The following is a 26404-nucleotide window of genomic DNA, read 5'->3' as shown; positions in this document are numbered from 1 at the left end:
AGTGCGCTGTAGGCACTGCGTATATAGACTTAAAATCACACTGTGAATTGGTAGAGAATTCCCAGATTCATCTTGATTTTAAACTGAAGAAGAGCGAGGGGGATATTAAAACAGCAAATACTTTAAGTTTATTGGCATTCTGTTATAAGTTGTGCTCCTTTGTGTGTGATCCTTTGTTTCCTCTGGAGGTGGTGGATTATTTTTCATTCCTGTGCTAACACTCAGCTGTAACCAGCACTTCAATGGAGAGATCCATTCTAACTGTGCTATGGGCTGGGTGAGCACAGAACAGCACTGCTTGTATTAATGATGGTGGAAAGAGGGAAACGTGATGGGTCACTGTTACGCACAGCAACGTGAAAATGTTACGCAAGAAACGGTTTGACACAGGAACACCTGAAACTTTAATTCTTTAATAAAGAGCTATTTATTACTTACGGTTAGTGTTTGCTTTACTGAAGAGCTATTTGTTATTTACTCTCAGTGTTTGGGTTTCTGAATGCCCTGATTTGTGCTGCCCTCAGTTCAGTGTTAATGGCGCTCCGTCCCCCCGCGCATCCTGCGCGCTATTTACAGCGCTGCGCACCTGCGCGGCGCAGCCCCACTTCCGGTCAGGGCCTACTTCCGGCCTGACCCCGGAAGCGCCGTCCCGTCCTTGCTGTCGGCAGGGAGCCGCCATGTTGCGGGCCGTGCGGGCGGCGCGGGGCCGGGGGCGGCGGCAGGTAACGGGTAACGGGGGTGAGGGTGTGGGGAGCGGGGAGGAGGAGCCCACAGCGGGGGTGTGCGCTGTGCTCTGAGGGGTCTGGGGTGGACGGGAGGGACCCCCGGCGTGAATGGGGAGCGGGGGGAGGCAGGGTGGGCGCAGGAAGGCCGCTGTGGGCCCGGAGCGGGGCCGTGCTCCTACCGACCGTCGTGTCCCCTTCAGCTCCTGCTCGCCCTGTGCCGCCGCTGCTCCTCGGCCGCGCTGCCCAACGAGCGGATCCGAAACATCGGCATCTCGGCGCACATCGACTCGGGGAAGACCACCCTGACCGAGCGAGTGCTGTTCTACACCGGCAGGATCGCGCAGATGCACGAGGTGGGCAGCGATGGGGCTCGGGACGACTGATGTGCCGGGAACTGCTCCGGTACCGTGCAGCGCTACCTTACCTTGCCGTGCACTGCTGCCTTACTGTGCAGGATCCCGTACTGATACACCAACACACCCGGCTGCTTTCCTGGGTTGAGGGTTGTGCTGACATGCCCTGAGGTCCCTTCCACCCCCTTGTTGTGCTCGTGTCCCTGGTCAATACCCGCAGGAGCTGTGAGTCGCTCCTGATGCAGCCAAAGGCAGCTGTGAGAAACTGAGAGAATCCAGGGGTGTGTTTGTAGGTCCAGGTTTGTCTGCTTATGCAGTTCACAGCTGAGTATAATTGTCCATGGGTTGCTGATCTGTTTTGGGACTGATCCTCAGGGAAGCAAAGGGCATTAATGTTTAGGATTAGTGACATTAAAGTTCAGGATTAGGGAACCATTCAGGTTAGAAACCCCCCCCACCCCCCAGGGCCATTGAGTTCCACTGTCAGAGTAGATGGAGCTACAAACAAATCAGATCTGTTTAAGTTTCAGAGCTGTGATTCTCTCACATCTCCTTTCATTGCTGCCTGGGAGATGCTGTTCACCAGATGAAGCGTCACTTATAGCGGATTCTCAGTAAACCCTCTAGGAATGAATTGCTTTTCTCTTTTCTTGCTAAGGTGAAAGGTAAGGATGGAGTTGGAGCTGTCATGGATTCAATGGAGCTGGAACGCCAGCGTGGAATCACCATCCAGTCTGCGGCCACATACACCATGTGGAAGGACACCAACATCAACATCATCGACACGCCAGGTACAGCAGCTCTGATGCTGTCAGGCTGCCATTCCTCTGTGTGTACAGCTCACTGTGCTCGTTAGGGCTGATGCTGTGCTACTGCTGTGTGTTCTTATAGCTGGAGATTGATTGCATCGGGTGTTTTCTGCAGCCATGAGGAAACAACTGCCCATTACTTTTTATCACCTACAAATATCTTCTATTGTTTTCTTGTTGTTACTTAGGCCACGTGGACTTCACCATTGAAGTGGAGAGATCTCTGAGGGTTCTCGATGGAGCTATTCTGGTTCTCTGTGCTGTTGGAGGAGTTCAGTGCCAAACCATCACTGTGAACAGGCAAATGAAACGTTACAATGTGCCGTTTCTAACGTTCATCAATAAGCTGGACAGGATGGGCTCCAGTCCAGACAGAGCAGTACAACAAATGAGGTACCTGTCACTTCACTTTGCCTGTCAGATAGTTCTGAGCCGTTCACGTAGCAGATTAGTGCTGTTAATATTGAAAAGCGTTCTCTTTTGGAGTTTGTATTTTGGGAGGTAATGCCTGACCTCACGTTAAATCAACTCTCACCTACAACAACTCTCCCTTTTGTCAAGGAGAAGGGAGCAAAGCGGTAGATAGCATCAGCCTAGACTTACTGTGTCTGAGTGTTGGCTTTTTGGTGTTTATTTTGATGCTGGAACTGTATGTGGAGCCCCTTCAAAACCAGCCTGTTGGTTTTTCCTGGATGCTGGAAGCAGATACACCATAGTTCACAGCAGGGCCATGACTCAAGGTTGGGCAGTTTCTGGTTCACCTACGTGGAGCCCCTACCTGCCCTTTATTTGCCATCTTCCTGTGCCTGATTTCATCTGTGAGATACGTATGCTGATAGGCAATAAGGGAGAAGGGTTTCCCATCAAGTCATTAATCTGAAAGCAGGTTGCACTGCCGTTGTTTCCCATGGATGTTGCTCACTCTCTGTTGGGATATAGAGGTCTGGCAGTCACGCAGGTTAAAATGCAAACAGGTTTTTTGCATCATAATGCAAAGTATGATGTTGTAGTGTAGGAACAGGATGTTGCTTAATAAACATCTGGATTATATGTATGGAAATGACTTTTTTATCCCCTTAATCTGTGTTTGCTCACTTTTTCAGGTCCAAGTTACAACACAATGCAGCTTTTGTCCAGATTCCAATGGGGCTGGAAGGAAACTTTAAAGGAGTTATAGATCTAATAGAAGAAAGAGCTATATATTTTGATGGCACCTTTGGGTAAGGTTTGAAACCTGTGTGTTTCTTCTTCTGAAGCTACTCTGTGTATTGATAATGGCACCTTCCACCAAGGGAAACAATGGCTTCCCTTCAGAGATGAAGCAGCCTGATGTTGGCAGGGTTAGGGATGCAGCTTGTGGTAGAGCTGAGGTGTGGCCTCTCAGCTCTCTGGCACAGTGATGAATCAGTCACGATGATCAATGATTGGGAGGCTGTAGGTGTGATATTCCTTTAGCTGTTATTTGTGTGTTTAGCCAGACGGTTCGATACGATGAAATTCCGGCTGAGTTTAGAGCTGAGGCTGCAGAACGGCGCTCGGAACTGATTGAATGTGTTGCTAATTCAGATGATCACCTTGGGGAGCTGTTCTTGGAAGAAAAGATTCCTACAGTTGCTGATATTAAGGTAACTTTACATGTTTCTCCTTAATGTAGCACCGCTCTTTCTCTTCTCAAAAAGTCAAGTGAGTGGATGGGATCAGGTCCCTCCTCCAAGGATGTTACATGGCCATGCTGTCAGCTCTAATCAGGACAGACAGACAGAGCTGTGAGTGCGAGGCAGCTTGAGGACACCCACCTGACTGCAGTGCTCTGCAAGCTGGCATTGACCATTGAGCCCCAGGCAGCAGGTGAAAAGTCCATGTGCAGCTGTTGACACACAGTGAGCTGTTGGGCTTTGTGTTGTGACAGGTGGCAGCATAAGGGAAGGGTGCTTTGTAGATGTGACTCCAACTTGGTTGGTTTTTCCTCTGCATTATGGCCGTACAGTGCTGCAAGGCGCAGGCTATGGGTGCTCCATCCCTGGAGGTGCCAGGTTGGAGGGGGCACTGAGTGACATGATCTGGTGTGGGGCAGTCATGGCTAAGGGGTGGGAATGAGATCATTTTTGAGGTCTCCTCCAACCCTGTGCCATCCTGTGGTTCTATATGGATTCCTTATGCTTGATGCAAGTGTTTCTGAGGTCTGGTTTGCTATTTGACAACACCTCTTTCTACTGTTGGAAGTTAAATTGATCAATAATCTTCAGATGCCTGCTCTTAATAGTAATAAATCCATCAAAGGCTGATAAGGGGACCAGCTGCTTAATGTGATAAATTAAAAACTGAGGAAAGAGAACCAGCAGCGTCTGAAGAGTCTGTTATGGGCAGACTGCATTTTCTAGGAGCTGCTGTTGAAGTTTAAGCTGGTTTCTGTGAGCAGTGGTGTTGGGGGGACTGGGGCTGAAGTCTGCCTGATATGGCACTTAGCACCTCCTTTTGCTTCTCTTTGCTCACAGCTGGGCCCTTCAGTTGGGAGCTGAAGCCAAGCTGACACCTAAATGTTGCATGCAGGAGCTATTTCTGTGCGTGCAGCCAGCTGGGCTCAAGTCAGACGTGATCAGTCAGCTCATGCTCTAAACAGCTCTGACGTTGAAGTCCTCTTAGGAGTGTTTGGCTCCTTAGCAGTGCCTGGGTGCCTTTGTGTGGCACTTGCTTTTCCTGGTAAGGCCTGCACTGCTTGCTTTCCTGGAAGCTGCACACTCTATCTGTTGGGATGTAGAGCTCTGGCAGCCATTCAGAGCTGATGGGCATTGCAGGTCCCCCTGAGGTTTGCTTTTCTGAATCTTCACGGTCCCAAAACTGTGATGACATTTAAATATGTTACAGACCTCAAATTTGGGCTTTTTGTTTTGGCTTGCTTAATTTGTTTGCAGGTTTGTATATTCCAACTTGGGACGTAGAAGCAGAAGGGTTTTGTTTGTTTACTTTTGGTTTTTGTCTTTTCAGAAATACAAGAAATAACAGCATGTAGCTATTCCAGTAGTTAAATTGTGCTTTATGAGGCCTGAGCTGTTCAGGGCTGCCCTTCCCTCTTACATAAAGGCAGAGACATAAGAGCAGTTTCAGAGCCCTGCAGGGATTTCTCTTGCACCTGGAGAGGGAGCGGTACAGGTGTGAGTGCTGATAAAGGGAGAGGTGACACCTTCCAGCAGCTGCTTCTGATGGCTGCCGCTGAGAGCAGAATCCGTTGTAGAAGCGCATTTGTCTCTTCACTGTGCCTCTCCTTCCCGCTTCAGAGAGCAAATTAATTACAGATAAAGTGGCTGTAGCACTGGGTTAAGTTTTACTAATGTGTCCCTGAAGATGGATTTTCTTTCACTGGTGAGCAGCCAGGTCTCCATTGAAAACATCTTTTCACAGAGACGATGCTAAGCTCTCTATGCTCCTAAACTCTATGCTCCTGGCTGGCACAGCCCGGGCTTGTGATACCTGCTGAATGAAGGTCATCTGCCCAAACACGACTTGATCTGCTGCTGTCCCCGTAATGCTGCAATCAAGGATCAGATTTACTGTTGTAGGAATTTTTTCCTGGTACTGTTTCTGTGAATTCATTGAACCAACTTGAGGAAAACAGCTCCTTCTCAAACTGAAGAAGAATATTCTTCCACTGGAACAGGTCGATCTGTCAAAGGTCTTATGTTTTACTTTGTCTTTTCTTTTGGCTCTGATGGTGCAGATTGCTCTCTGTGTTAATTGTGGAGGTAGTTTAGTCTTCTCTCTCAAGATGCTCTAAGTTGAACTCCCAGGTTAGGTGATGTGACCAAGGAGATTGTTTCTTTTAGCTTATCCCAAAGGACTGGAGCTGCTTTCAGTTGGAGTGAGAGCTGCTGCAGGTAGACACGGGCAGATGGCATCCTCTAGTGGTAGGGAGAGGTGAGGACAAGGTAGCAATCAGTCTTGGCTTTAGTCACTGATGTGGGAGGAATTAGCTTCTGCCCACCTGTCTAAACCTTTACAGAAGACAGCTGTGATAATCACTGTGGAAGCTGTTGGTGCTCTGTAATGTCACATGGAGCTTGGGTGAAAGCTTGGAGCAAGCACAAGGCTGCAAGGATTCCCAAGGCAGTCACTACCTCAGCAGCTCTGCAGATGGATGTGAATATGTTCCTGTCTAGTGATGTTAAAGCACTCTTCATCAGAACAGGATGATGCACTGAGCTTATCCAAATAGTCCCAAATGGCTCAATTTCTTTCAGAAAATCCTACATTCCTAGAAAGGGCAGGTTGTCCTGGGAGGCTCACGTGGGCTTTTCCAGGAGATTATGAGTGCAGCTCCTTTGCAGCCAGCAGACAGGAGAACCACTGCAATGCTGCGTGGCTGGTGCTGCATCAGACTCCTGGAGCTGTTGCAGGACAGCAATGCTCTGATATTTTTCCAGCTTGCAATCAGAAGAGCAACACTGAAGAAGTCCTTTACCCCAGTGCTTGTGGGAAGCGCTTTAAAGAACAAAGGAGTGCAGCCGTTGCTGGATGCTGTCCTGGAATACCTCCCAAACCCTTCAGAGGTGGAGAACTACGCTATTCTTAACCAGGGGTAAGTGCTTTGGTGAGTGAACAGCGAGGTCTTGGAACTGGGTACTAAGCAATGGGAAACCTGGTAACAAAATATGTGGTTGTTCACCATTTGCATCACGCAATTATAACTTTGTACTTCATTCCGAAGCTGAGAAGGCTCACTTCTCATTTGAGGCTGGCTGTTTGTACTCATAATATGCCTCTGATAACTACTGGTGCTAAATGTCATCGCTCACATCTCCTTTTGGGTTTTGCTGAAGTTTTCCTGGGATCTTTTTCTCAGCACACGACAGCTACATGTGTGAGCATCTCTGAAGTGTCTGCTATAAACCTGGGGCCCTCAGCACTTCCCAAGGCAACTCACAGTTTAAGGAAATTGGTGTGTTTTCTTTGTAACATGAACTTACTTTTCCATTCCTGTTTGTTTGTTTTTGAAGAGATTCTGAGGACAAAGCGAAGTTCCTGTTGAACTCTGCTCGAGACAACTCGCAGCCTTTTGTGGGCCTTGCTTTTAAGCTGGAGGTAACTGTTTAATGTTTAATGCAGCAAAAACAGTAGAGGAGCAGACCGTTTCCTTTGAGAATTGTTGGGGTAGCTCAGATTTTCACCTGGGAAATGGCTGGCCAAATTGGAGCTAATATTTGCCTCTGTTCTGAAGGCTTGGGAGTAGGAAAATTGGTGAAGGAAGGAAAATTGCCAGTAGGTGTCAAGTTCATTTCCAGAGCCAGGTGAAAGCTGAGACTATGTTAAACAAAGCTTTGCGTGCGTGTTTGGTGTATAAATTCAAAGCAGTCATTTTCTCAGTCAGCTCAGATTATACTTTGAACAGGAACTGGCTGGACTCCAAGGAGGACGTTGTCTGATTTTAATGACTTTTGATTTCAGGCCGGCCGTTTTGGGCAGTTAACTTATATTCGAGTTTACCAGGGGATGCTGAAGAAATCTGATTATATTTATAACACCAGGACTGGGAAGAGAGTGCGTGTGCAAAGACTTGTCCGTATGCACTCAGACAACATGGAGGTGAGTGAGAGGTGCAGCTCATTGCATTTTGAGTCTCCCTTACTAAACTGGCTTTTCACTCTTCAAGTGTGATGTGATGTATCAAATTTCTGCCTTCTGGGTTAATTTATATTTTCTGTAGCACTGAGTAGAACTCAACATGAAGTGAAAATGATCCTCAGTATATTATTTCCATTGAAGTGGAAACGTCTTTGCCTAAGAAGTATTATAAAAAGGCTTAGGGATGACAGTCGGAGCAATCTGGCTTTGTATGGCCGTGTTCTGTACTTGTGGGAGAGGGGAAACAGGATTGGCAGAACATGCAGCGATGTTTCCTTTCATGTGATTATTTAATACTTCTCTTAAACTGAAAATTGATTCCCAAACTGCTGCAAGTTCCACCCTTTCCTGTTGAGAATTCCTTAACTCTGTAGCTGGGCCAAGTCTGCCTGTAAAATGGGATGTTGTTTGCTTTGCATCCTTATCCTAGAGGTGAGGTATCCTTGTCGGGCATTTACCTTGCAGAAAAAGGAGCTGAACTTTGAACACAGTGTTTATATCTCTGCTTAAAACTGAAAGTAGTTTGTAATACTCTTCAGTCTCTTTCGGTGCTCTCTAAGCAGTATGTTTTTCTTTCTTAAGGATGTAAATGAAGTCTATGCAGGAGACATATGTGCATTGTTTGGAATCGACTGTGCCAGTGGGGATACATTCACAGATAAAACCAGCACTGACATTTCCATGGTAAGCAATACAAATCTGTTTGCTCCACTTGACATCATGTTTTCTATTTAGGTATACATTTACAAAACCTGGTGGGAAGCAGCTTTTTGTAAGTAGTGTGAAACCCAGCAATCACTGTGCATCTCAGTACTGGAAATACTGTGGTTGGCAGCATGTTACACAGCAGCCCTGTAGTGATCCTGGGGAGAATTACACAGTTCTGGTGCCCTAGAGCTGTATTAGATACAAATGTGATAAGAACAGCAGCCATCTGTTTGTGGCCCAGAATTCTTGTGGCTGATTTTTGTTGGAGAACTCACATTGCAGTGTACAGCGAAACGTGACTATATGTTCTCTTCATTTATGGCCTGCAGGAATCAATACACATCCCTGATCCTGTCATTTCAGTAGCTATGAAGCCTTCCAACAAGGTAGGAGCCTGTGGACCAACCTTTTTCTGGCTGAATTACCTTTTCCCACTGCTTGTATTGCTTTGTGCTGGTTAGCAGGGAAATGCAGCATCTATTGACTGAATGAGTGTTGTTTTAAAGTATTGTGTTTAAAGTAGCTCAGAATACATTCCTGTGCTATCTGAACAATGTGTTAGGTGGTGCTGGGTAACTATGAAGATGTGTGTCTTTGATCTGGGCTCATCATGGATATGAAGTAACTGGAGAAATAAATACAGCTGTGAATGTATGACTGCTTCAGAAAATAACCTCATGAGAGGAGAAATAACGACAGGAGAATGTGAGGCTTGATTGCCTTCTGGATGTTGAATTAATGTTCTCTTTGCATGTGTAACCGATTTCTAGAACGACTTTGATAAATTTTCCAAAGGCTTGAGCCGCTTTACGAGGGAAGATCCCACTTTTAGAGTCCACTTTGATGACGAGAGCAAAGAGACCATTGTTTCTGGAATGGGAGAACTGCACTTAGAAATCTATTCCCAGGTAATTTGGAAAGCAGAATCTATAGACTCTGCTTTTGACTGTTTTGCCAAGCAAGAATTCCTCCTTTCTTTCTGGCTGAAATGTTGCATTGCTGTACAATGATCTGTCTGCAGGGGGGCTCGTTGATGGCAGTGTTTTGGCCTGCTTTTGTACCTGAGTGCCTCAGGTGCTACAGAATCCTTTGGAGATGCACAACTTAATTGTTCATTTTAGTCTCATAAAGCAGATACATTTGAAATGTTGAAAGGATGAAGAAAAGATGGCATCTGTTTTGGAAAGGTTAGACTTCAATAAAACAATAAGATGGTTTCCTTTTCTTGTTTCTGAAGCTACAGCCCCCATACAAGAATGACTGCAGAATGAATGCACCTTATTTTTAATGTTGTTTTCTTGAAGGAGAGAGAATAAAAACACCAGAAAACCCCAATTCAGCCCAACCACAACCCAAAGAAATAGTTAACCTTTATCAAGTTTCTCATTCCAAAAAGATCTGTAATAAAGTTTCTGCTGAAGTAGAGCAATAACTCCATATTTCATTCTCTTTTCTTTTCTGCAGCGAATGGAAAGAGAATATAGTTGCCCTTGCACCATGGGGAAGCCAAAAGTTGCCTTTAGAGAGAACATCTCCGCACCCGTGCAGTAAGTATTGCTTCTAGCAGCAGGGTTTTTTCTAATCTGTTTTGATGCAGAATTTGATTATGATTGAATTTGATTATTTGATTGTCAGATTGAAGCATTGCATATAGGAAACAAAGTTCCTTTGAGTAAGGACTCTTCCTACATCAATTGTGTTCACCAAATCAATTTATGTGCCCCTCCTGAAATGCTTGTGGCAGCATCTGCGCTTCTTGCATTGCAGTATTGGATGCTCCATTAGTCCACTGCATGCTTTGGCTGACGGCTGTTCTGTGTTACTTCAACACCGTGCTGCGGGTGCCAGAGAACTGTCATTTGCCAGGGAATAATCTCCTGTGGGTAGAAAGTGATCATGTAAGAAGCAAGAAGGTATTTTCTTTGAACAATTCTGAGCCACAGCTTCTTCCCTTTATGCCTGACCCGTTTGGTGATACTTTCTCCCCATGAGGAGAGAGCTGTAAATGGGACCAGCATACAGAAGCTCTGCTGTTCACATGAAATGTCTGGAAATCAGCTGGAAATTACTCTCCTGATACAAACTGGAGAGCTGTTGTCTCGTGCTTGCACAGGGACGGACACAGATAATGCTGAGGCAGATGGGTGATCACTGCCCTCACCTCACCCATTGCAGTTGCTGACCTCCAGGCACCAGATCTGTGGACACCCCCCCAGCTTCATGTCCAAGTTCAAAGTTACACAGCTGGCAGTATAACAGAAAGAAAACCTTTTTAGGAAGAGGGTTTCTTACCTGGGACACGTTTTCATGAAGTAGAATCACGTAGTCAAATTCCAGGTACTCATCGGTCCTTTTCTGGAAAGATAAGATGAAAAGGGCTGAATTTGGGGCTTTCCCCATCTTAAAAGTAGCCAATCAGTTCACTTTGGGCAGTGAAAGGCCTTTCTGAAGACTTGTAATGTCTTGGGTTTCCTAAACAAGAGGCCCTCTTTCTCTATTCTGGCTTACACACTCGGAGGAAAGGGGAGCAAAAACCTTAAGCACTGCCTTTAAAATGAACCAGACTACAAAGTTCAGACACAGTTGAGATTTCTTGCTTAAGAACTTTCCCCCAGCTGTAGGTTGGTATGTGCCACAATTGTTCGGCTCCTGAATGTTATCTTCCTTGCAGTGCATTGATGGTAACTCACCACTTGCTTCACATGTTTAATCTGGGCAAGCTGGTACTTAGTATCCTCAGTCGAGTTCTGCCATATCACATAGCCAGAGGCAGCCCAGGCGAGTGCTCTGATGGGCTCCATTTCTGGGGACACGTTGCCATATCTGTCTGTGAAATGAAACAGATACACCTTAAGTGACATTCACAGAGTAACAGGCATTGATAGGATCTATACAGTGTAGTACGTTGGGTCTGGTGCTAAAACCTGGGGGATTTGGCTGATGTTCCTTGCTGCATCACAAACCTTCTGTTAGCATCTTGGAATAGCTGCTACATCACTCCTGCATCTGTTTCCCCTCCCGCTTCTTCCCCTTAACACATGTCTGTGTTGGGGTACCTGGTGTACAACGCTCATGCAGCACAACAGTGACAGAGTTAAAGGGATGGAGGGCAAATTGTGTATGAGTTCTGGATTTCAGAGCTGATGAATGATTTTGGCCATGTTGTGACTGACATTACACTTAGCATAAGAGAAAATGAAGAGGCATGTATTCAGAGTGGGGCCAGCAGCCTGATCTCCCTCTGTCCTGCCTCGTGTACTGTGGGCTCCCATAGGATCGTGGACCTCCACCAGTTTGGTCCAGTTTTGCTTCTGGCTGCAGAACACATTCTCTCCTTTCTTGCCCAGGTCCCTTCTTTGTACCTGGTATATTCTCTGCCTCGAGCTCTTTTTTCAGGCTCTTGATTCGATTGTAGAATGTGTTATCTGCTTCGTCTGTGTTCTTGAGGTCTCCTTCAATTGTAAATTGCACATCTGGAGCACTGTTTTTGTTGCCCAAATGATAAAGAACCTCAGCAGTGCAGTTAACAGTACTGACCTGTTACAAAGTTAATTAAATGCATTAATATTTGGTTAAGTACATGTGTAATATTGGTAATATAAATCTCTACAATGCATTTTTTCCCCCTCAGTATGGCCCATATAGATTTGTGATTACATAAAACAAGGCTCCATTCATAGCACCTCTGTGAATATACTTTTAAAGCATTTTTCCTTTTGCAGAGCTCTAAAACACAATACAGGGGGCACAGTGTTACTGGTGTTCTTCTCTTGGAGTCATAGATTCACATAACTTCTACCTGAAATTGAATGGTGTTGAGATTTCCTTATTATGTTACATATCAGTAGTGCCAACTTCTGCCCGTAGGATGTGTCAGTGAAAGAAATCTGAACTCACTTTCTCAAATACGTCTTCTAATATGAATTCCAGGTGGTATTTGTGCCCAACATCAGCAATATCCTGAGCAGGGAGAACAATAAGAATATTTATTGTCTAAAATGCTGAATTACTTGGCATCCTGGAGAAGATTCTTATTGCTGTAAGATGGACTCCAGCAGCGTCACACGCAGAGCTCAGCTTCTCCTTGATTTCTTCCTGCTGAAAGGTTCCTTGTTTGCTGTGCACCTGGTGTAACACCCAGTTAGCACCTCCTTGTCACTCTAGTCTGGCACACTACTTAGTTGCCACCTATGGACTCCCAGGATCATAGAATCCTTGGAGTTGGAAGGGACTTCTGGAGGCCATCCAGTCCAGCTCCCCTGCACTGCTCAGGGACACCACAGCTCCATCAGGTTGCACAGCGTCTTACCCAGGCTCCAGCAACAGGGCATCCACCGCATCACTGGGCAACCTTTGCCAGTGCTCACCACCCTTACATGAAAGACTGCAGTGCTGGGCCCCTGTGCTCCCCAGCGGCCCATCCCCTTACCTGCAGGCAGCCCTTACCTCCCTGCGGGCACGGCGCACCTCCCGCAGCACCCAGCCTCGTCCAGGGCTCCCGTGGCGGAGGCTGATGAAGGCCGTGGCCAGGGCTGCTGCTCGGCTGGCAGAGCTGTGTGCTGCTGGCAGCTCCGCCATGGCGCAGGGCAGGCTGTGGGTGCCGGCAGCAGGAAGCAGGCAGGCAGCTCCCACCCGCTGGGGTTGGGCTGGGGAGGAGCAGAGCTACGGCCCTCCTCCTCCTTCTCCTCCTGTCGGATGGAATGAGCTGTACAGAGTGCTCTGTGGGAGGGAACTGTTGGCATGTGCGGAAATAATCTCAGATCTTGCACAAGCGAGCAAGCCTGAAGGCAGTCGGGGTGTGAGGGTTGCACTGATGTGGCTGTGGGTGTCCCTGTGCATTACTGGAGGCCATGGAGGGTCCCTTCCAACACAAGCTGTTCTGTGATTCTAGTGTTGCTTAACATATGCAGGAGTGATGGTTTCCTGACAGACCAAATCTTTGCTGTCTTTAGGCTCCAGCTTGCAGCATAGGCAGCCGTGTTCCTTCCTTGAGCAGATTCTGAATGCTCTCAGCTGTTGTTTCAGTCATTTGTGCAACATTAAGCAAGTGAAATAAAATACAGGACAGGAGCTTTTTCCTCTTAAAGCCGCAGATGGATCACAGTTGGTGTAATGAATGTTCTGTCTGTCCTTAGTTTTGAATACACGCACAAGAAGCAGACTGGAGGAGCAGGGCAGTATGGCAAAGTCATAGGAGTCCTCGAGCCGCTGGATCCTGAGGACTACACCAAAATAGAATTTGAAGACAGAACCATCGGCACAAACATTCCGAAGCAGTTTGTGCCCGCCATTGAGAAGGTACAAAGCAGTTTGTGTGCGATACAAGAAATGCTGATTCTTGTTTTCTTCTCTTGCTGTTCTGTTTCCATTTACTTCTGTCTTGCCCCGGGCACAGAGACTTTTCCCATTACTTCAGAGGAAGCTGAATCAAATTTCTGTGCTTTTGCTTAATATTTTACATTCCCAGCTTTACCACTTAATTTAGAACCTGCTGTTTGTTTTCTTTGGTAGCTTGCTCTGTTTCCATAGCAGTGCCTCAGTAAAAAAGGCAGGCTTTCCTTTTGGGCAGTGAAACGAACCTGAGGAGCTGCTTTTTGCTTTCCATTTTCTGCTTTTAATTCTAGTGACATAATTCTCATCCCTGATTCCAAAGTAGGTATTTTTTTGTGTTTTCTCTGAGACCAGATACATAAGAAACCACAATTCCATTTGATGTATGTGTTCCCTAATGGTCTGTTTTACCACTTACGTTTGCTTCCTCTATGTAACTGTGATTTCTCATTTACAACACTTAAGTTGTAATGTTTGTGTACCCATCTTTGCATTCCTTAACCAAACTGAAAGAACTCCCTCATTGTTCCATGATACGGCACTTGGTGTTCTGAGCAAAGCCTCACTCTTCAATCAAACAGTGAAAACATTTGTTCCATTTTTGACTATCCGTCCCTTAACAAAGAAGAGACCCCCAGTACATTCCTTTTCCTTGCCTTCTAGTTTGTTGTGTGATTTCTCTATGAGGGTGGTACTAAAAGAAGGTACCAAAGAATGGCAGTACAAAGTTTTTCCTTTCTTAACAAACAGGAAAGCCCATTGGCTCATTAAGGGATTGCTGCTAGAAATTGTGAAGGGTGTTTTTTTGGTAGTCCTGGATGGATTTTGGTGTTTGGTTTTGTTTTTTTTCAATTCAATTCAATTTCAATGTGCAATGTGCTGATTCTGAGGTGTTGTTTGACAGGGATTCCGAGATGCATGTGAGAAAGGTCCAGTGTCAGGGCACAGGATATCTGGGGTCCGTTTTGTCTTAGAAGATGGTGCCCATCACATGGTGGACTCTAACGAGTTCTCCTTCATCAGAGCAGGAGAAGGAGCACTAAAGCAAGGTATAAAGCTGGGTTATTAGAGTGTGTGGTCCTACTGGCTCCTACTTGCAAGGCCAAGTTAAGAATCATGTGATGCCTGTGGTTTAGGTTGACTTACATAAGAGTATATTTAATGAATTGCTTTCCCCCAGCTATGGAAAACGCTGCTGTGCGTCTGCTTGAGCCCATCATGGCTGTGGAGGTGATGGCACCCACTGAGTTCCAAGGAGCAGTGATAGCTGGAATCAATCGCCGTCATGGAGTTATCACAGGGCAGGATGGCACCGAAGGTTACTTCACTCTCTATGCGGAGGTGTGTGCTGTTCCCTGGTACCTCTCCCTTTTCCTCTGTGTTTCCTCCTGACTCTGTTACTGTTTGTCTGGTTGGCTGCAGTTTTAAATGTTAGTTATTCAGTGGACAGGCATGAATTTTCCATCTATGGAAATGCACTGTGCAATACTGGTAAACCTGTTACAGATCTGTTCTGCTTTGGAAGAAGCCAGCTTATTAACCTAGGAACATATGGTGGCAGAGGAAGGAACACAGTTTAGTTGAGACTGGCTGTGCTGCCTTGGAGTGAAATCTGCGCAGCAATACTGACACACAGAGTGACGGGGGATCTTTCTCTTGACTTCTTACATCATCAGTGAGATTAACTGAGTGATAACCAATCACAGATGGAAAAGTATCATACAAGAATGATGTGCTTTGATTTTAGGTGCCACTGAATGATATGTTTGGATATGCCACTGAGCTGCGGTCTTGCACAGAGGTAAGTATTCTCGGGGCTTTTTGCTAAAGATATTTATGTAAATCAGATGTGCTAATTTGCATCATCATTAGCATAGTATATGCATCAGTAAAAGTGATAAAAATCACAATACAATTAATGATAACCGGAAAATAACCTTAATTACTGTTACTTTAGCTGACGTTTAATTAACGTAGCTATCACTGACCTCATAATTCTTGCCTACTTTGGAGAGGGAACTGATTCAAAGTTGCAGATAATACATAGAGTGATGAGGTGTTACATTCAGAGTCTGGAATAGTGCAGACATACTCCTTAAGTTACTGGTTTCTGCAAGTAGCTGAGACTTTTGAGAGCAATGCTCATGTTAAGAAGTTCCTTTTTTAACATGCACTTTTAGAGTGTTAGGTGCTCATTCAGCACATTTGAATCCATTGAGATCGTTTTCTTTGTGTGTTAATTAACGTTTTCTGCTCTACCTGTGGTGAGAAACAAATGCCTCTATTCTCTGAGCGCTCAAATGGGGTTTTATTACTGCAGACAGTCTCACAGTCTTGTCTCAAACAACGTTCAGACACTGTTTATCTTTGTGCCTCTATCTACGTGTGTTTGTATGCTTCATTATAAGCTATTTGGGCACATTAGGTCACAGGTTGGGTTGTGGCCTACAGCTGAGGAAGGTTCCTTGCTTAGCACCCTAACTCTGACTATTCTTTCTCCAACTCTTCAGGGAAAAGGTGAATATACAATGGAATACAGTAAGTATCACCCGTGTTTGCCCAGTACTCAAGAAGAAATAATTAACAAATACCTCGAAGCAACAGGACGGCTTCCTGCAAAAAAGGGCAAAGCTAAAAGCTGACTCTTCCTCTTGAGCACATGGAAGAGTTTTCAGAATCTTCTGGAAGAGCTTGGTTGCTCAGACATGGAAGCAGCTGAGCCTGGCTGGAAGGCGGGTAGGCTGCACTGGGACTCGGACTTACAATTCCATCCTGATAGCCTCCCTTCGTGGTATTCTCAGCTGGGAGATGACAGCTGAATTGTTCAGATGTAAATGCTGCTCACTGATGAAATACAAAAGTGTTATAACGCTGATAAGAATTGGTCTTGAAATTTGGCTTAATTCTTTTGCATTAAAATAAGATTATTTTTTAATTTATTTTGTAAGTAGGTCTGTTACCATTTCTCTGAAAGTTTGAAGGCTGTAATTCAGGAGACAGAACACAAGCTCTGGGTAGGCATGGGGAATGAATCGTCACATGCTGCTGAGTGCTTTTCATACCAGTGCTCCATGCACAGATCCTCTTGTTCCTGCAGTTCACTGACAGCATGCAGCCCACAGAATGAATGTTTCCTTCTCCTTCAGAAACAATGGTATGAGTCTCCAAAGCCAAAATGAAATGGACGAGGTCATCTGTCAGTGCAGTTATCAGAGACCTGCTGATCACTCACTGTTCAAGGCATTTGAAAAGAGCTGACAGGAGTGGCCATATAAGTTAACTCTCTTCATAGCTGGGAGCAGTAAGATTTTATTGCATGTTCTTACTGAATTGGCATTTATTTAGAAAATGAAGGGATTCCTTTATTTTGTAGAACCCCGGAGTCAGGAGAGCATGCTGCTGCTGCTGCTGCTTAGCTTGGGAATCAGCTGGATAGATCTTTCTTACTGGTACAGGAGAGCTCAAACGAGGATGTGACAATTAGGTGAGAAAGAGAATATATAATCATCAGTTTTCATTTGATTATTAGCAGATCTCTGGATTTTGGTTGCACGCTCTCTTTTCCTGCCCTACTCAGTTTAGCAGCATTTCCAATAAGCAGAGGAGGAAGTTCCAGTTCAAAACCAACTACATTCCTGGCACAGGATCGTGGTTGATGTTTACCAGATGCAGATAGCACTGCAGTGGCTGGGCTTCTTTTCTTCAGCATTCACAGAAATGCAGTGGAAATGACTGATTTTAAACTTGGAATGAGTACAGTGTCAGAGATCAATCAGGGGCGTGTAAGTGGTGACGAGATGCAGTACGGTGTTGTATAGAAGCTTGGTGTTGTATAGAAGTTTGTTGTGGCTTTGGGCTGCATCTTTTGTCATTCCCTCACATCCGTGCTTTTGTTCTTGTGAAAACGCTCAGCTGGAATTAGTTTAATGAAAGAGCTTTCATTAAGAGTGTTTCGATGTTTGGAGAGTGTTAAAAATAAGGGAGTATTATAACTTGTTCATCCAAATTCAAGGGTGTCTTATGTATGTGATGTGAATGCAATGTAAGGAGAGACGGGGTAGTTACCATTTATAGTTATATTTATGTTGTGCTTATTAGAGGCCAGTCGTGATGTGAATTCTTGGCTGATAGGTGCTGCCAGATGTGTGCTGGCTCCCCATAAACCTACCGTGGATGATCAGAGCACGAGTGGCATGCTGTAGGGACTTAAATGCAATGGAGAAACATCTACAAGTTGGGGGAATAGTGGATAGGTGGGGACAGTGGATGCAAGGAAGGAAAGAAGTATAAGCACAAGCTTTGTTTTGGAGTGCCCTGGATTTTGTGTGTGTGTAATTTTGACTTTGTTGAGCTCTTCCTAGCAGCAAAAATGAAAGAGAACGATTTGCCTTCTCTGGTCTGCATACGGCCTCTTACAACACAGAGGTGCACTACATTGGTTTTCATTACGTGAAGAATTTGCTGTGAACCACTCTGAGCCTCGGCTCGGATCACGTCTGCATTGCTTTAACCAGTAATTTTGCTTGAGTAAAAACCTACCATTTTGGGTTCTCATTGATCGAATGAAGTCTTGGCCCTAAAGAAGTTGGTGGAAATTTTGCCTCTGAATTCCAGCAGGGTTGCTGCTTGTCTAGAAGTTACAGTTCTGCCTGAACTTTAGTTACAGTTCTGCCTGAAATGAAGTTACAGATGCTTAACTGCCAGAAGATTGCATTGCCTGACACTGATCAGGAAGTACTTCTGTTCTGGATATGGAGAGCTGTGGCAGAAATGGAGTAAGGAAACCAACCTTTGTAGTTAAGTGCTTTGCTAAAATAGAGCCTCAGAGTGCACCATCTGCGCTTGTTTTAATTCCACATTTTGATGCCTGTGGTCATCCACAGCTTTTTAAAGGTCAAGTGCTGGGAGAAGATGGAAGGTTGGGGTCAAACAGCAGCATCATGAAAGAAGATCCAACTTCCAGTCTGTATAATGGCATTTCTTTTATTGGAGGTTATTTAAAAATCAGCAGGTAGCTATCTCAGAAAAAACAAACACAGCAAATATCTCTTAGTGACAGATTAATAGTTTCCTCAATATTTTTATCTGATATATTAATTTTGTTCAGAAACTTTGTTGCTGTAACAGAAAGTGAATGACATAATCACCTGTGTATGCTTATCTGTGTATGTATAGTAGCAAAGTTTTTAGGTAGGTCCCTAGAACATTAATTTAGAGAAATTGCAGAGGTTCATTCTGGAACAAACAGGCTAGTAAAACACTCCAATTTACTGTAATGAGACTTGGATAGAAAAATGATCACAACTTCAGGCCCGCTACACAAAGGTTTCCCATTTAATGTGTGCACAATCACTCCCAAAAATTCCTTTCGTTTTCATGAGACATTCCAGCAGCTGATCCGGAGTCCTGCCCTGATCCATCTTCGAGCCCATGGTTATCTGAAGTGCATATGTGTTTCTCTTTCAGAGGCTGACCAATTGTCCAAGTGAGGTTTAAATGACATGTCTTTGTATTCTGGAGAACAGATATACAATAATTGTCTTTTATGATCTTTATACCATTTCTCTATTGATGAAGGTAGGTATTGCATGAATTTGCTTTCCTACCTGTGTTGGAGTTTCGTGGAAAACGACCAAGATTTGAAACTCAACAGCATTGTCATTCCTTAACTGGTCATGCATCAAAGGAAGACAAATAAGAACACAAGTTACACTGCTGAAGTTTAAAATCTACCCTGATTTACTTTGACTGCATTTAGCTTGCATAGAAAGTGAGGTGAATAGGGCTTAAGATGGTTGTGATGCCTGGCTGGAGTAAAGACCAGCTTTTGCATGAGAGGGGGTTTAGGAGCACTTACCGCATAAAACTTCAAAAATGGTAACTACAGGGTGTGTCTGTAGCCTGGCATGAAACCAGGCTTACATAGATAGTAATTCATTTGGTTAACCCCCAAATAAATGTGGTAATCTTGTCTATTAAACTCTCCTTCAGAGAAATGTTATTCTATGTAACTTGGGAGTGAAAAATGAATGCACAGATGAGTAAGAGAAAGGTTGGGAACTCCTATTCTGTAGGCTGTAAGTGTAAGGTACTTTCACCAGAATGCACATTGGACTGATGCTAACCTGAAGTTTGGCTATGGGGAGAAAGAGCACAAAAAGTGACATGGTATGGGGCTTATGAACTGCAGGTTCATATGTTCAAATCTTCTGATTAAAGCTGCAGAAGCCAACAGGTCCACTTCTGGAAGAACCACCGTCACTACAGAGAGTATGAGATGTCAGCGGCTGTTTTATTCTTTGCCATTCTATAGGCTGTCACCTCCTGTAAGGCAGTAATATCTGCTTTGCTTACCTCCTGCTTCACAGCCTTGACTTGTGCCACGTTATAACTCAAGTCCTCTCTTGAATGCTCAAACATGATTTTACTACTGCCACATATAGCCAAGCCCCACAGTGCAATATGGGCACGGTCAATATTTCCATAGCTGTCTGAAAGAGAGTCATATAAAAATGATGAATGCTGGCTGTTCATCAGAAATATGATATACCACAGAGCATTTCTGCCTGGCATAGCACCACGCCTGAGAGCTGGCTCTTTCCTCAGACACACTGCAGTCATGAACAGGGAGAAGAATGAACTGATGCTAAATTTACTGTGACCACAGAGGTACGTGAGCATGACAGAAGTGAAATTACCAAGAGATGTTACTCACAGGTTCCCCTCAATGAGGTAAGAAACCCAGTGTCCGCTGTAGTGGAGGTCATTACTTAACCATGAGAAAAAGAGGTACCCGAGTGCTCCATTTCCAGGATGGAAAAATTCTGTTACTCCCATCCTTGTGAATTCCTATCCACAGCTGTGAAAGGTTTGTGGCTTCAGGCAGTTGGTATTACTTCAGCTTATTTTGCATTTACTTGAATGTAAAACTGCATAGTCTTGTTTTTAAATCCAGAATGTGTTCACAATGTTGTTGGCTACAATTGTGCAGCTGAACATGTTGGTTGTTTTTTGTCTCCCCGGGATTTCAGGTGAGGTGAGTTGTTCTACTAGTTAGCCCTGTAGTTTTAGGGTGCTACTTCACCTTTATGCTTTTTGAATTGCATGTTCATTTGCTTGTGTTCTTAAGCCTGCAAACTCTTTGACATAAAATGAAGTGCAGTTAATTATTTGGAGGAGCGTACCTGGAATATTGTATACAATTATTGGTTTTCTTCGATGCCGAAGAGATTCGTAAAATTTCTTGTCCTTCTCATGGAATTGTTTCTCATCTTGAGTGAGCACACACTTCGAATAGACTTTAGGTGGAGCCAACTTTTGGAAAACGACTGTAGAAATGCAGCTCCCAATATATTCCTGTGAAGGTAGAATTACAGACTGTTACCTTTAATCAACGCTTTATTTACCAGCAACCCACTCTAAAAAGCTCTTTGTGGTGATAAGTGAAGCATACGTATGGGGAAAGTACATGAGATGCTTGGTATGAAGCTCTACAAAGATCGGAGAAAACCTTTAGAGGATGTACATAATATTGTTTATTTCTCCAGAAAGTTTAAACCACGAGACGAAAGTGATTTAACAAACCTTTTAAATCAAGATGTAACAGAAAGGTACCGAGTCATCTTAGAAATGTGTCTGCAAGTTCTCAAGAAATAATATTGATAATGGGACTTTCATCGTATGATATTTCTGCCTTGAAAGAAAAATAATGTTTTATATTCTGAAAGATAGCAAGCAAAGCAGGAAACTGCAGCTGGACCCCTGCAGGGGAAAAGAGCTGATAGACGAGATATTGAGGTGTTACTAAGAGCAAACTGTGCCCCCGTGCTGGACAGGTAAAAGCATGAAAGTGAGTCCTTATGTTGTGAAAGGCCCATTTGCAAAAGCACGTAAATATATACTGTTTTGAAGATGTTAGAGTTTATTTCACACTCTAAGAAGACATGTTGGATGGTAACTTACCTCATAGATGTAGCTTACAACAGTAAAGTATAAGTAAAACTTCTGAGATCCTGTAGTGATCTGAAAGAGAGAAGGATTCACAGTGAAGCCTTACGGCTGGCTGGGCTGTGCCACTAGCACCGCGGAGGGAAGGTGAGGCTGCCTTTATACCAAATAATCTTTACTTCATTATTCTACCAGATATTTTCTGACCTGTGGGCAGTGTGAGTGGCAAACAGTGAGGAAAACTTTGTTCAACTACTTGCTTGTGAAATGCCATTTTGTGTTGTTCAGCTGATTGATGTATTTTTAAGCCTTTCTTTGATGAAATCAGTCAACAGTGAAGAAAGGGTGCATTTTTGTGTGCTGCACTGTGATTTACTAGATAAGCCTTCCAATACATAAGCTGTGTTATTTCTGTATCTGAAAGCTGGTTTGTTTTGCACAGTCTTGGTAAGAGACATTCTCCCTCCTCGAAAACCTCCAGCTTTTTTTTTTTTTTTAACAGGAGGGGTATTCTGGATGTTTGCACAGTGTTGAAGGTTAGAATACAGAGCACACGTGTGTGTATCTTCTTTACCTAAATGTGCTCTTCTGTGTTCCCACCATGTCTTCATAAAGCCATCAACAGCATCACGTTAGTAAAGTTTCATTGGCAGGGCAAGGCCATGAGCCAGCTCCTGCCTTTGGTACGTATGCAGTTGGGCACTGCTGATGACAGATGGGTTTAGTCACTTTGTTTTACCTTCATGAAGCCTTTAAAAAGAGCCAAGTTTGAAGCTGGGCCCAAGTCATACCAAGAAGGGAATGTAGGGACAGAGAATGAGTTCAGCCCTTTAGAATCCTTACCATTCTCTCCTGCCCCTATTTTACGCAGTAGCCAAAATGTTGTCCTTTACTTCTTAGTCTTAAATCAAAATGACAGATTGTTATATCTTACTGCATTACGTTCTACTCTTAGTGGCAAAAACCAGCTTTCTGAAGTGCAGGTTTATGAAATAATCAGTAATTCGGGGGCACTGAAAGAAGGTTCTAATCGCTCACCATCACTGCAGTTAAGTCTAAGTTTCTAACTATTGTAAAACGATGTTTTACAGGTCTTTGTCCTGAGAAAGAAACTGCTTTCATTTCCACTCTTATTTTCACTGTTACCCCACAATGCATTCCTGTAAACCATCACACACTGTGAATTAAATAACAGCTGAGGCTTATCTGACATTAAACAATGCTGGCTGACTGAAAGTAGTCAAAGATAGCATCCAAAAAGAAAAGTCAATAAGCAAAACATTTTTTTTTTCCCCTGAATATCTGGGTCACAGGCTTGTTTTATTACCAGTTTAATGACAAGTTTTTTAGAGCTGTAAAGGCCAGAACAGCTACGTAAGAGCAGTTTCATTCTGGGTCCCAAAAGAGGTAGAAGAGATAGAAAAGCCAGCAAAGTTGGCTGCTTTCTGTGCCCTAGGTAATAAACTACCCTGCAACTGGTCTTACCTTCCCACTCCAACTTGGGTGCCTGACTGTTGGAAATTTGTAGGTAACTTTTAATTGACTGATTTTAATATCAGTACCATAGTCCTGACGTGACACTGTTCTGTGTCAAGGCCAAACTAAACTAAAATTGATGAGAAAACAGAGTGCTGCAGCCTGTGTTTGGTATGTGCCTACTAGGAGCCACTGAAGGCTCATTATACCTGAGCTTGAGAAATCCTCCCCATCTAACAGTTACTGTACTGGAGACTTTTTCCAGTCCTGTTTCTAATTGGCACCATTTAAATGTTTAGTGGGCTGATGATATCAGTTTTCAAACACAATGCTCATGATTAAATTCCGTGATAAAGCTATTCTATTTTTGCTCGATCCAATAATAGACTGATAAGTAGGAAAACAGCCTTCTTAAAAACAAACCCAAACCCCATAACTTATATTCACATTAGATAGTGCATTCCTTCCAGGAAATTCTTTTCATTTTTTACAGTGTAGGGCAGGAAAGGAGGAAGTGACCGTGTCTGCTGTGCTTCTCCTCTTGTTTTTACAGAGCATGCAAAGGGAAAGGGGAAATAACCTGCAGCAAGTGGTTACAGAGTGCTGCACATCATCAAGTACCACGAGGAAATAACGTTTCATTTCTCCATGAGCCAGTTTCTTCTTTCCTGTTTTAAAAGGCAAGTGGGCAATGCTGGGTGGAGAAAATCCCTTTTCCTCAATCCACCTTGCAGATACTCACACTCAGGTTGGAAAGATCTGCACCAACCCCTCCCTGTAGGTGGGGGGTTATGACTGCACTGCTTCCATCACATGGTGCTGCTCCTGGGGCTGTGCTATAGCATCCTTAGGGGCTGGAAAGGACCCAGAATCTGATCTCCCCACCATGCCCACTGCCCATATACATCTTATGGGTCTGAACACCTCCAGGGATGGTGACCCCGACCATGGCAGTGGTGTCAGTCTCAGTGTTCTTTGGGAGGATGGGGAGGGATGGATGATCCCCCACCGGCTCCTGCTGCCTGCACTGCTGCTGATACCAGCATTGTGAGCAGTATATTCCAACATACCACACGTGCACGCTGCACACCTGAGCAGTATCAAATGATAGTTTTTGTCACTGATTTCTGCCAGAACTCCAGAGGAAGAATGAAACGCCACCATAGCACATCCAGCCTTAGCTGTGTCTGTACCACAGTGCTCGGGTGTGTGAGCAGCACGGGTTCCTCCAGGCACTGCTCACCGTGTGAGACACGAGGTTCAAAACCCGAACGTCGTGCAGTACCTTTGTCAAATTCAGTCGGAAATTACTTCCCTGATCTGAGAAACGTGCACAAACCGGCGTCAGATTTGAGACCCCAACCCGGAGCCGCTGGGATGGCTGTGACAGACCCATGCGCGAGGAGCCCCCCGCCCTCCCCTCGCCCCTCCTACCTTGACGGCGGCTTTCTTCACCTCCAGGAGCCTCAGCAGCCCGTGTGGGGACGCTCTGTCGAAGTTTTCGTACTGCAGCGCTACCTGCGCCGCCCTGGCGGCCTGCGGGTTGTTGGGGTCCAGCACATGTATGTCGCCGGGAGGTACCGGCTGTGGGCGCTTCCCCGCTGATGCGGGCGGCAAGGAGCTGAGGAGGAGGAGGAAGGCGGCGGGCAGCGCGGCCTGGAGCCCCGGCATGGTGCTGGATCGGCGCTGTGAGGAGAGATCCGGGCGGGACCGTACTAATAGCGGGGGAACGGCCGTCCCGCCCCGCCCGGGAAGCGCTGAGGGGAGCTCCTCGATCGGGTCCTGCCCTTCGCTCAGCCCTCCCACCTGGCCTTGGAGGGCGGCCGGGGGAAGGGGGGGGGCAGAGGGAGTGTGGTGGACCAGGGATGTTGGCAGACCAGAGATGTTGGCATTTAGGTTTGTCTTTGAGTGAAGGGTTCGGTGCTGTACACAGCGAATGGCTTCAGCTCTCCAGGGCAGAACTTCTCACCTGCCCTGTTTTAGTGCCGGTGACTGAGGTTCTGTGGTAGGTCAGGGTCTTAGAGATGAAGTGAGGGCTTAATTTTATAGGTTCTGGCTGCTAAGCCTGCAAGCCCCTGCTGTCTGAGCGCTGAGCCGTGAGGCTCTGACCCGTCCTTCGCTTCCTTTGAGCTTCCTTTGCTCAGACGTTCTCCTCCTTTTCCTGCCCTCTCTCAGTGCCGCTGTGTGTGATGCGGTTGTTTCCTTTCTCCAGAGCACAGCAAAGGCAATGTGAATAACGGGCACTGAAAGCCTGTACCACAAAGTGGGGACAAAGGGCAATTTCCATGGCAACTTCCTAAATCGCTGTAGAGGTTATGTTGCTATAACTTGTTGATCTAACGTGGCTCCAATTTATAAACATTTCCCTTGGAAAAATAACAGCTCCGATGGTTTGGGGGTTGGGGATGTGTTCTTAAACACACCATTTACTGCTTCCACAAAGTTTAGAATTAGTATTTACTTTAAACATGCCATTTACCGCTTCCACAAAGTTTTGAAATAGTATTTAAGTCTTGGTCTCTTTGATAGTGCAGGAGCCAGGCCTCAAGCTCTGCTCTGCCTTTTCTGTTTCAGACCTTTTGGTGAAGGTAAAAATGAAGCTCTGCAGCATGTAATACCTGAACAGACAGCACAGAAGCAAGCGGTCCAACTTGATGTTTTCTAGTTATCTAGAAAGCGGTGCAGGCTGATTTCACTACCACCTCTATACCTCTCATCCCAGGTCACTTGGTCCAGATTAGAGACGATGCTGGTGGGGTAAGTAACGTCTTAATAACCCCTCTCACTCTCCTTTAACAAACTATGCGTTATGGCGAGTTTCCCAGTGTTAACATCATGCTGTGGTTTACATCACATTTATGCTACAGCTGATTTGGATCTTTTAGGGATTGAAGTGAGGGTTGTCTAGGGCAGCTGATCTACAAAGCATTCTGAGGTTTTCATTTTCTTACCATCTTTTCTCATGCATCAAATGCTTAGAGGCCAGTTATTGCTAATTTGTTTCATATTTTAGGACTATTTCTATATCCTTTGTAAGCATTTTACTGCAGACCTCACTGGCTCCTAATCACTAACAGATGACTGTAATATAATACACGGAATTTGGACAAAATTCAATGCATTTTGTTTTGCAACTTTTCCACTTCTAACTTTGGTGTCTTGCTGGAGTTAAAAACATGCTCTTTATTTTTTATGTAACTTGATTTTAAGTGAATTGGACGTACCATTTTCCTCCGTCAATATCTACAGCTTGAATTTTATTCTCAGTAATTAATCACAAAGGCTTATTGTCTCTGTTACCAGTGGTTACACCGAGACTTTGAAATATGGATGTCATTTTATTTTCAGGGAACTTTGGTTTTGGAGGCTTCTGACTATGCTTAGTACTTTCTTGTTTTGGATATCTTAAAGTTGAACATACATATTCAGTGTCACCAGC

At 44.8% G+C, this 26404-nt stretch overlaps 3 protein-coding genes across 4 annotated transcripts; 1 reads left to right on the top strand and 2 right to left on the bottom strand.

Annotated features, from left to right (window-relative positions):
• The first annotated feature begins 602 nt into the window (after positions 1 to 602).
• GFM1 (G elongation factor mitochondrial 1) lies at positions 603 to 16481 on the top strand. Its single transcript, XM_015872088.2, has 18 exons — positions 603 to 722; positions 926 to 1078; positions 1737 to 1869; positions 2076 to 2280; positions 2991 to 3107; positions 3362 to 3512; positions 6306 to 6460; positions 6879 to 6963; positions 7327 to 7464; positions 8086 to 8187; positions 8541 to 8597; positions 8982 to 9119; positions 9676 to 9758; positions 13347 to 13509; positions 14447 to 14591; positions 14723 to 14883; positions 15290 to 15343; positions 16053 to 16481. The coding sequence occupies exons 1-18, from the start codon at positions 678 to 680 to the stop codon at positions 16182 to 16184; spliced, it is 2217 nt and encodes a 738-aa protein (XP_015727574.1). The 5' UTR covers positions 603 to 677; the 3' UTR covers positions 16185 to 16481.
• On the bottom strand, positions 9480 to 12832 carry LXN (latexin). 2 transcript variants are annotated; one of them, XM_015872104.2, is made up of 6 exons: positions 12658 to 12831; positions 12109 to 12171; positions 11574 to 11748; positions 10902 to 11038; positions 10504 to 10566; positions 9480 to 10088 (listed from the first exon to the last, which is right to left on the bottom strand). In XM_015872104.2, the coding sequence occupies exons 1-6, from the start codon at positions 12787 to 12789 to the stop codon at positions 9993 to 9995; spliced, it is 666 nt and encodes a 221-aa protein (XP_015727590.1). In that variant the 5' UTR covers positions 12790 to 12831; the 3' UTR covers positions 9480 to 9992. The 2 variants fall into 2 exon arrangements, with proteins under 2 accessions (XP_015727590.1, XP_032302542.1); XM_032446651.1 differs by lacking the exon at positions 12109 to 12171 and having other exon boundaries at positions 12658 to 12832.
• Positions 16482 to 18505: 2024 nt separating the features above from the next.
• Positions 18506 to 24682, bottom strand: LOC107318369 (ovocalyxin-32). The gene is made up of 6 exons (XM_015872103.2): positions 24400 to 24682; positions 21505 to 21564; positions 20727 to 20898; positions 19897 to 20033; positions 19149 to 19211; positions 18506 to 19056 (listed from the first exon to the last, which is right to left on the bottom strand). Exons 1-6 carry the CDS (start codon positions 24634 to 24636, stop codon positions 18892 to 18894), a joined length of 834 nt encoding a protein of 277 aa, XP_015727589.1. The 5' UTR covers positions 24637 to 24682; the 3' UTR covers positions 18506 to 18891.
• Positions 24683 to 26404: the final 1722 nt, after the last annotated feature.

This window comes from Coturnix japonica, chromosome 9 (genome assembly GCF_001577835.2).
Source record: "Coturnix japonica isolate 7356 chromosome 9, Coturnix japonica 2.1, whole genome shotgun sequence".
Classification (NCBI taxonomy): domain Eukaryota; kingdom Metazoa; phylum Chordata; class Aves; order Galliformes; family Phasianidae; genus Coturnix; species Coturnix japonica.
This window is presented reverse-complemented; position numbering and strand designations above follow the sequence as displayed.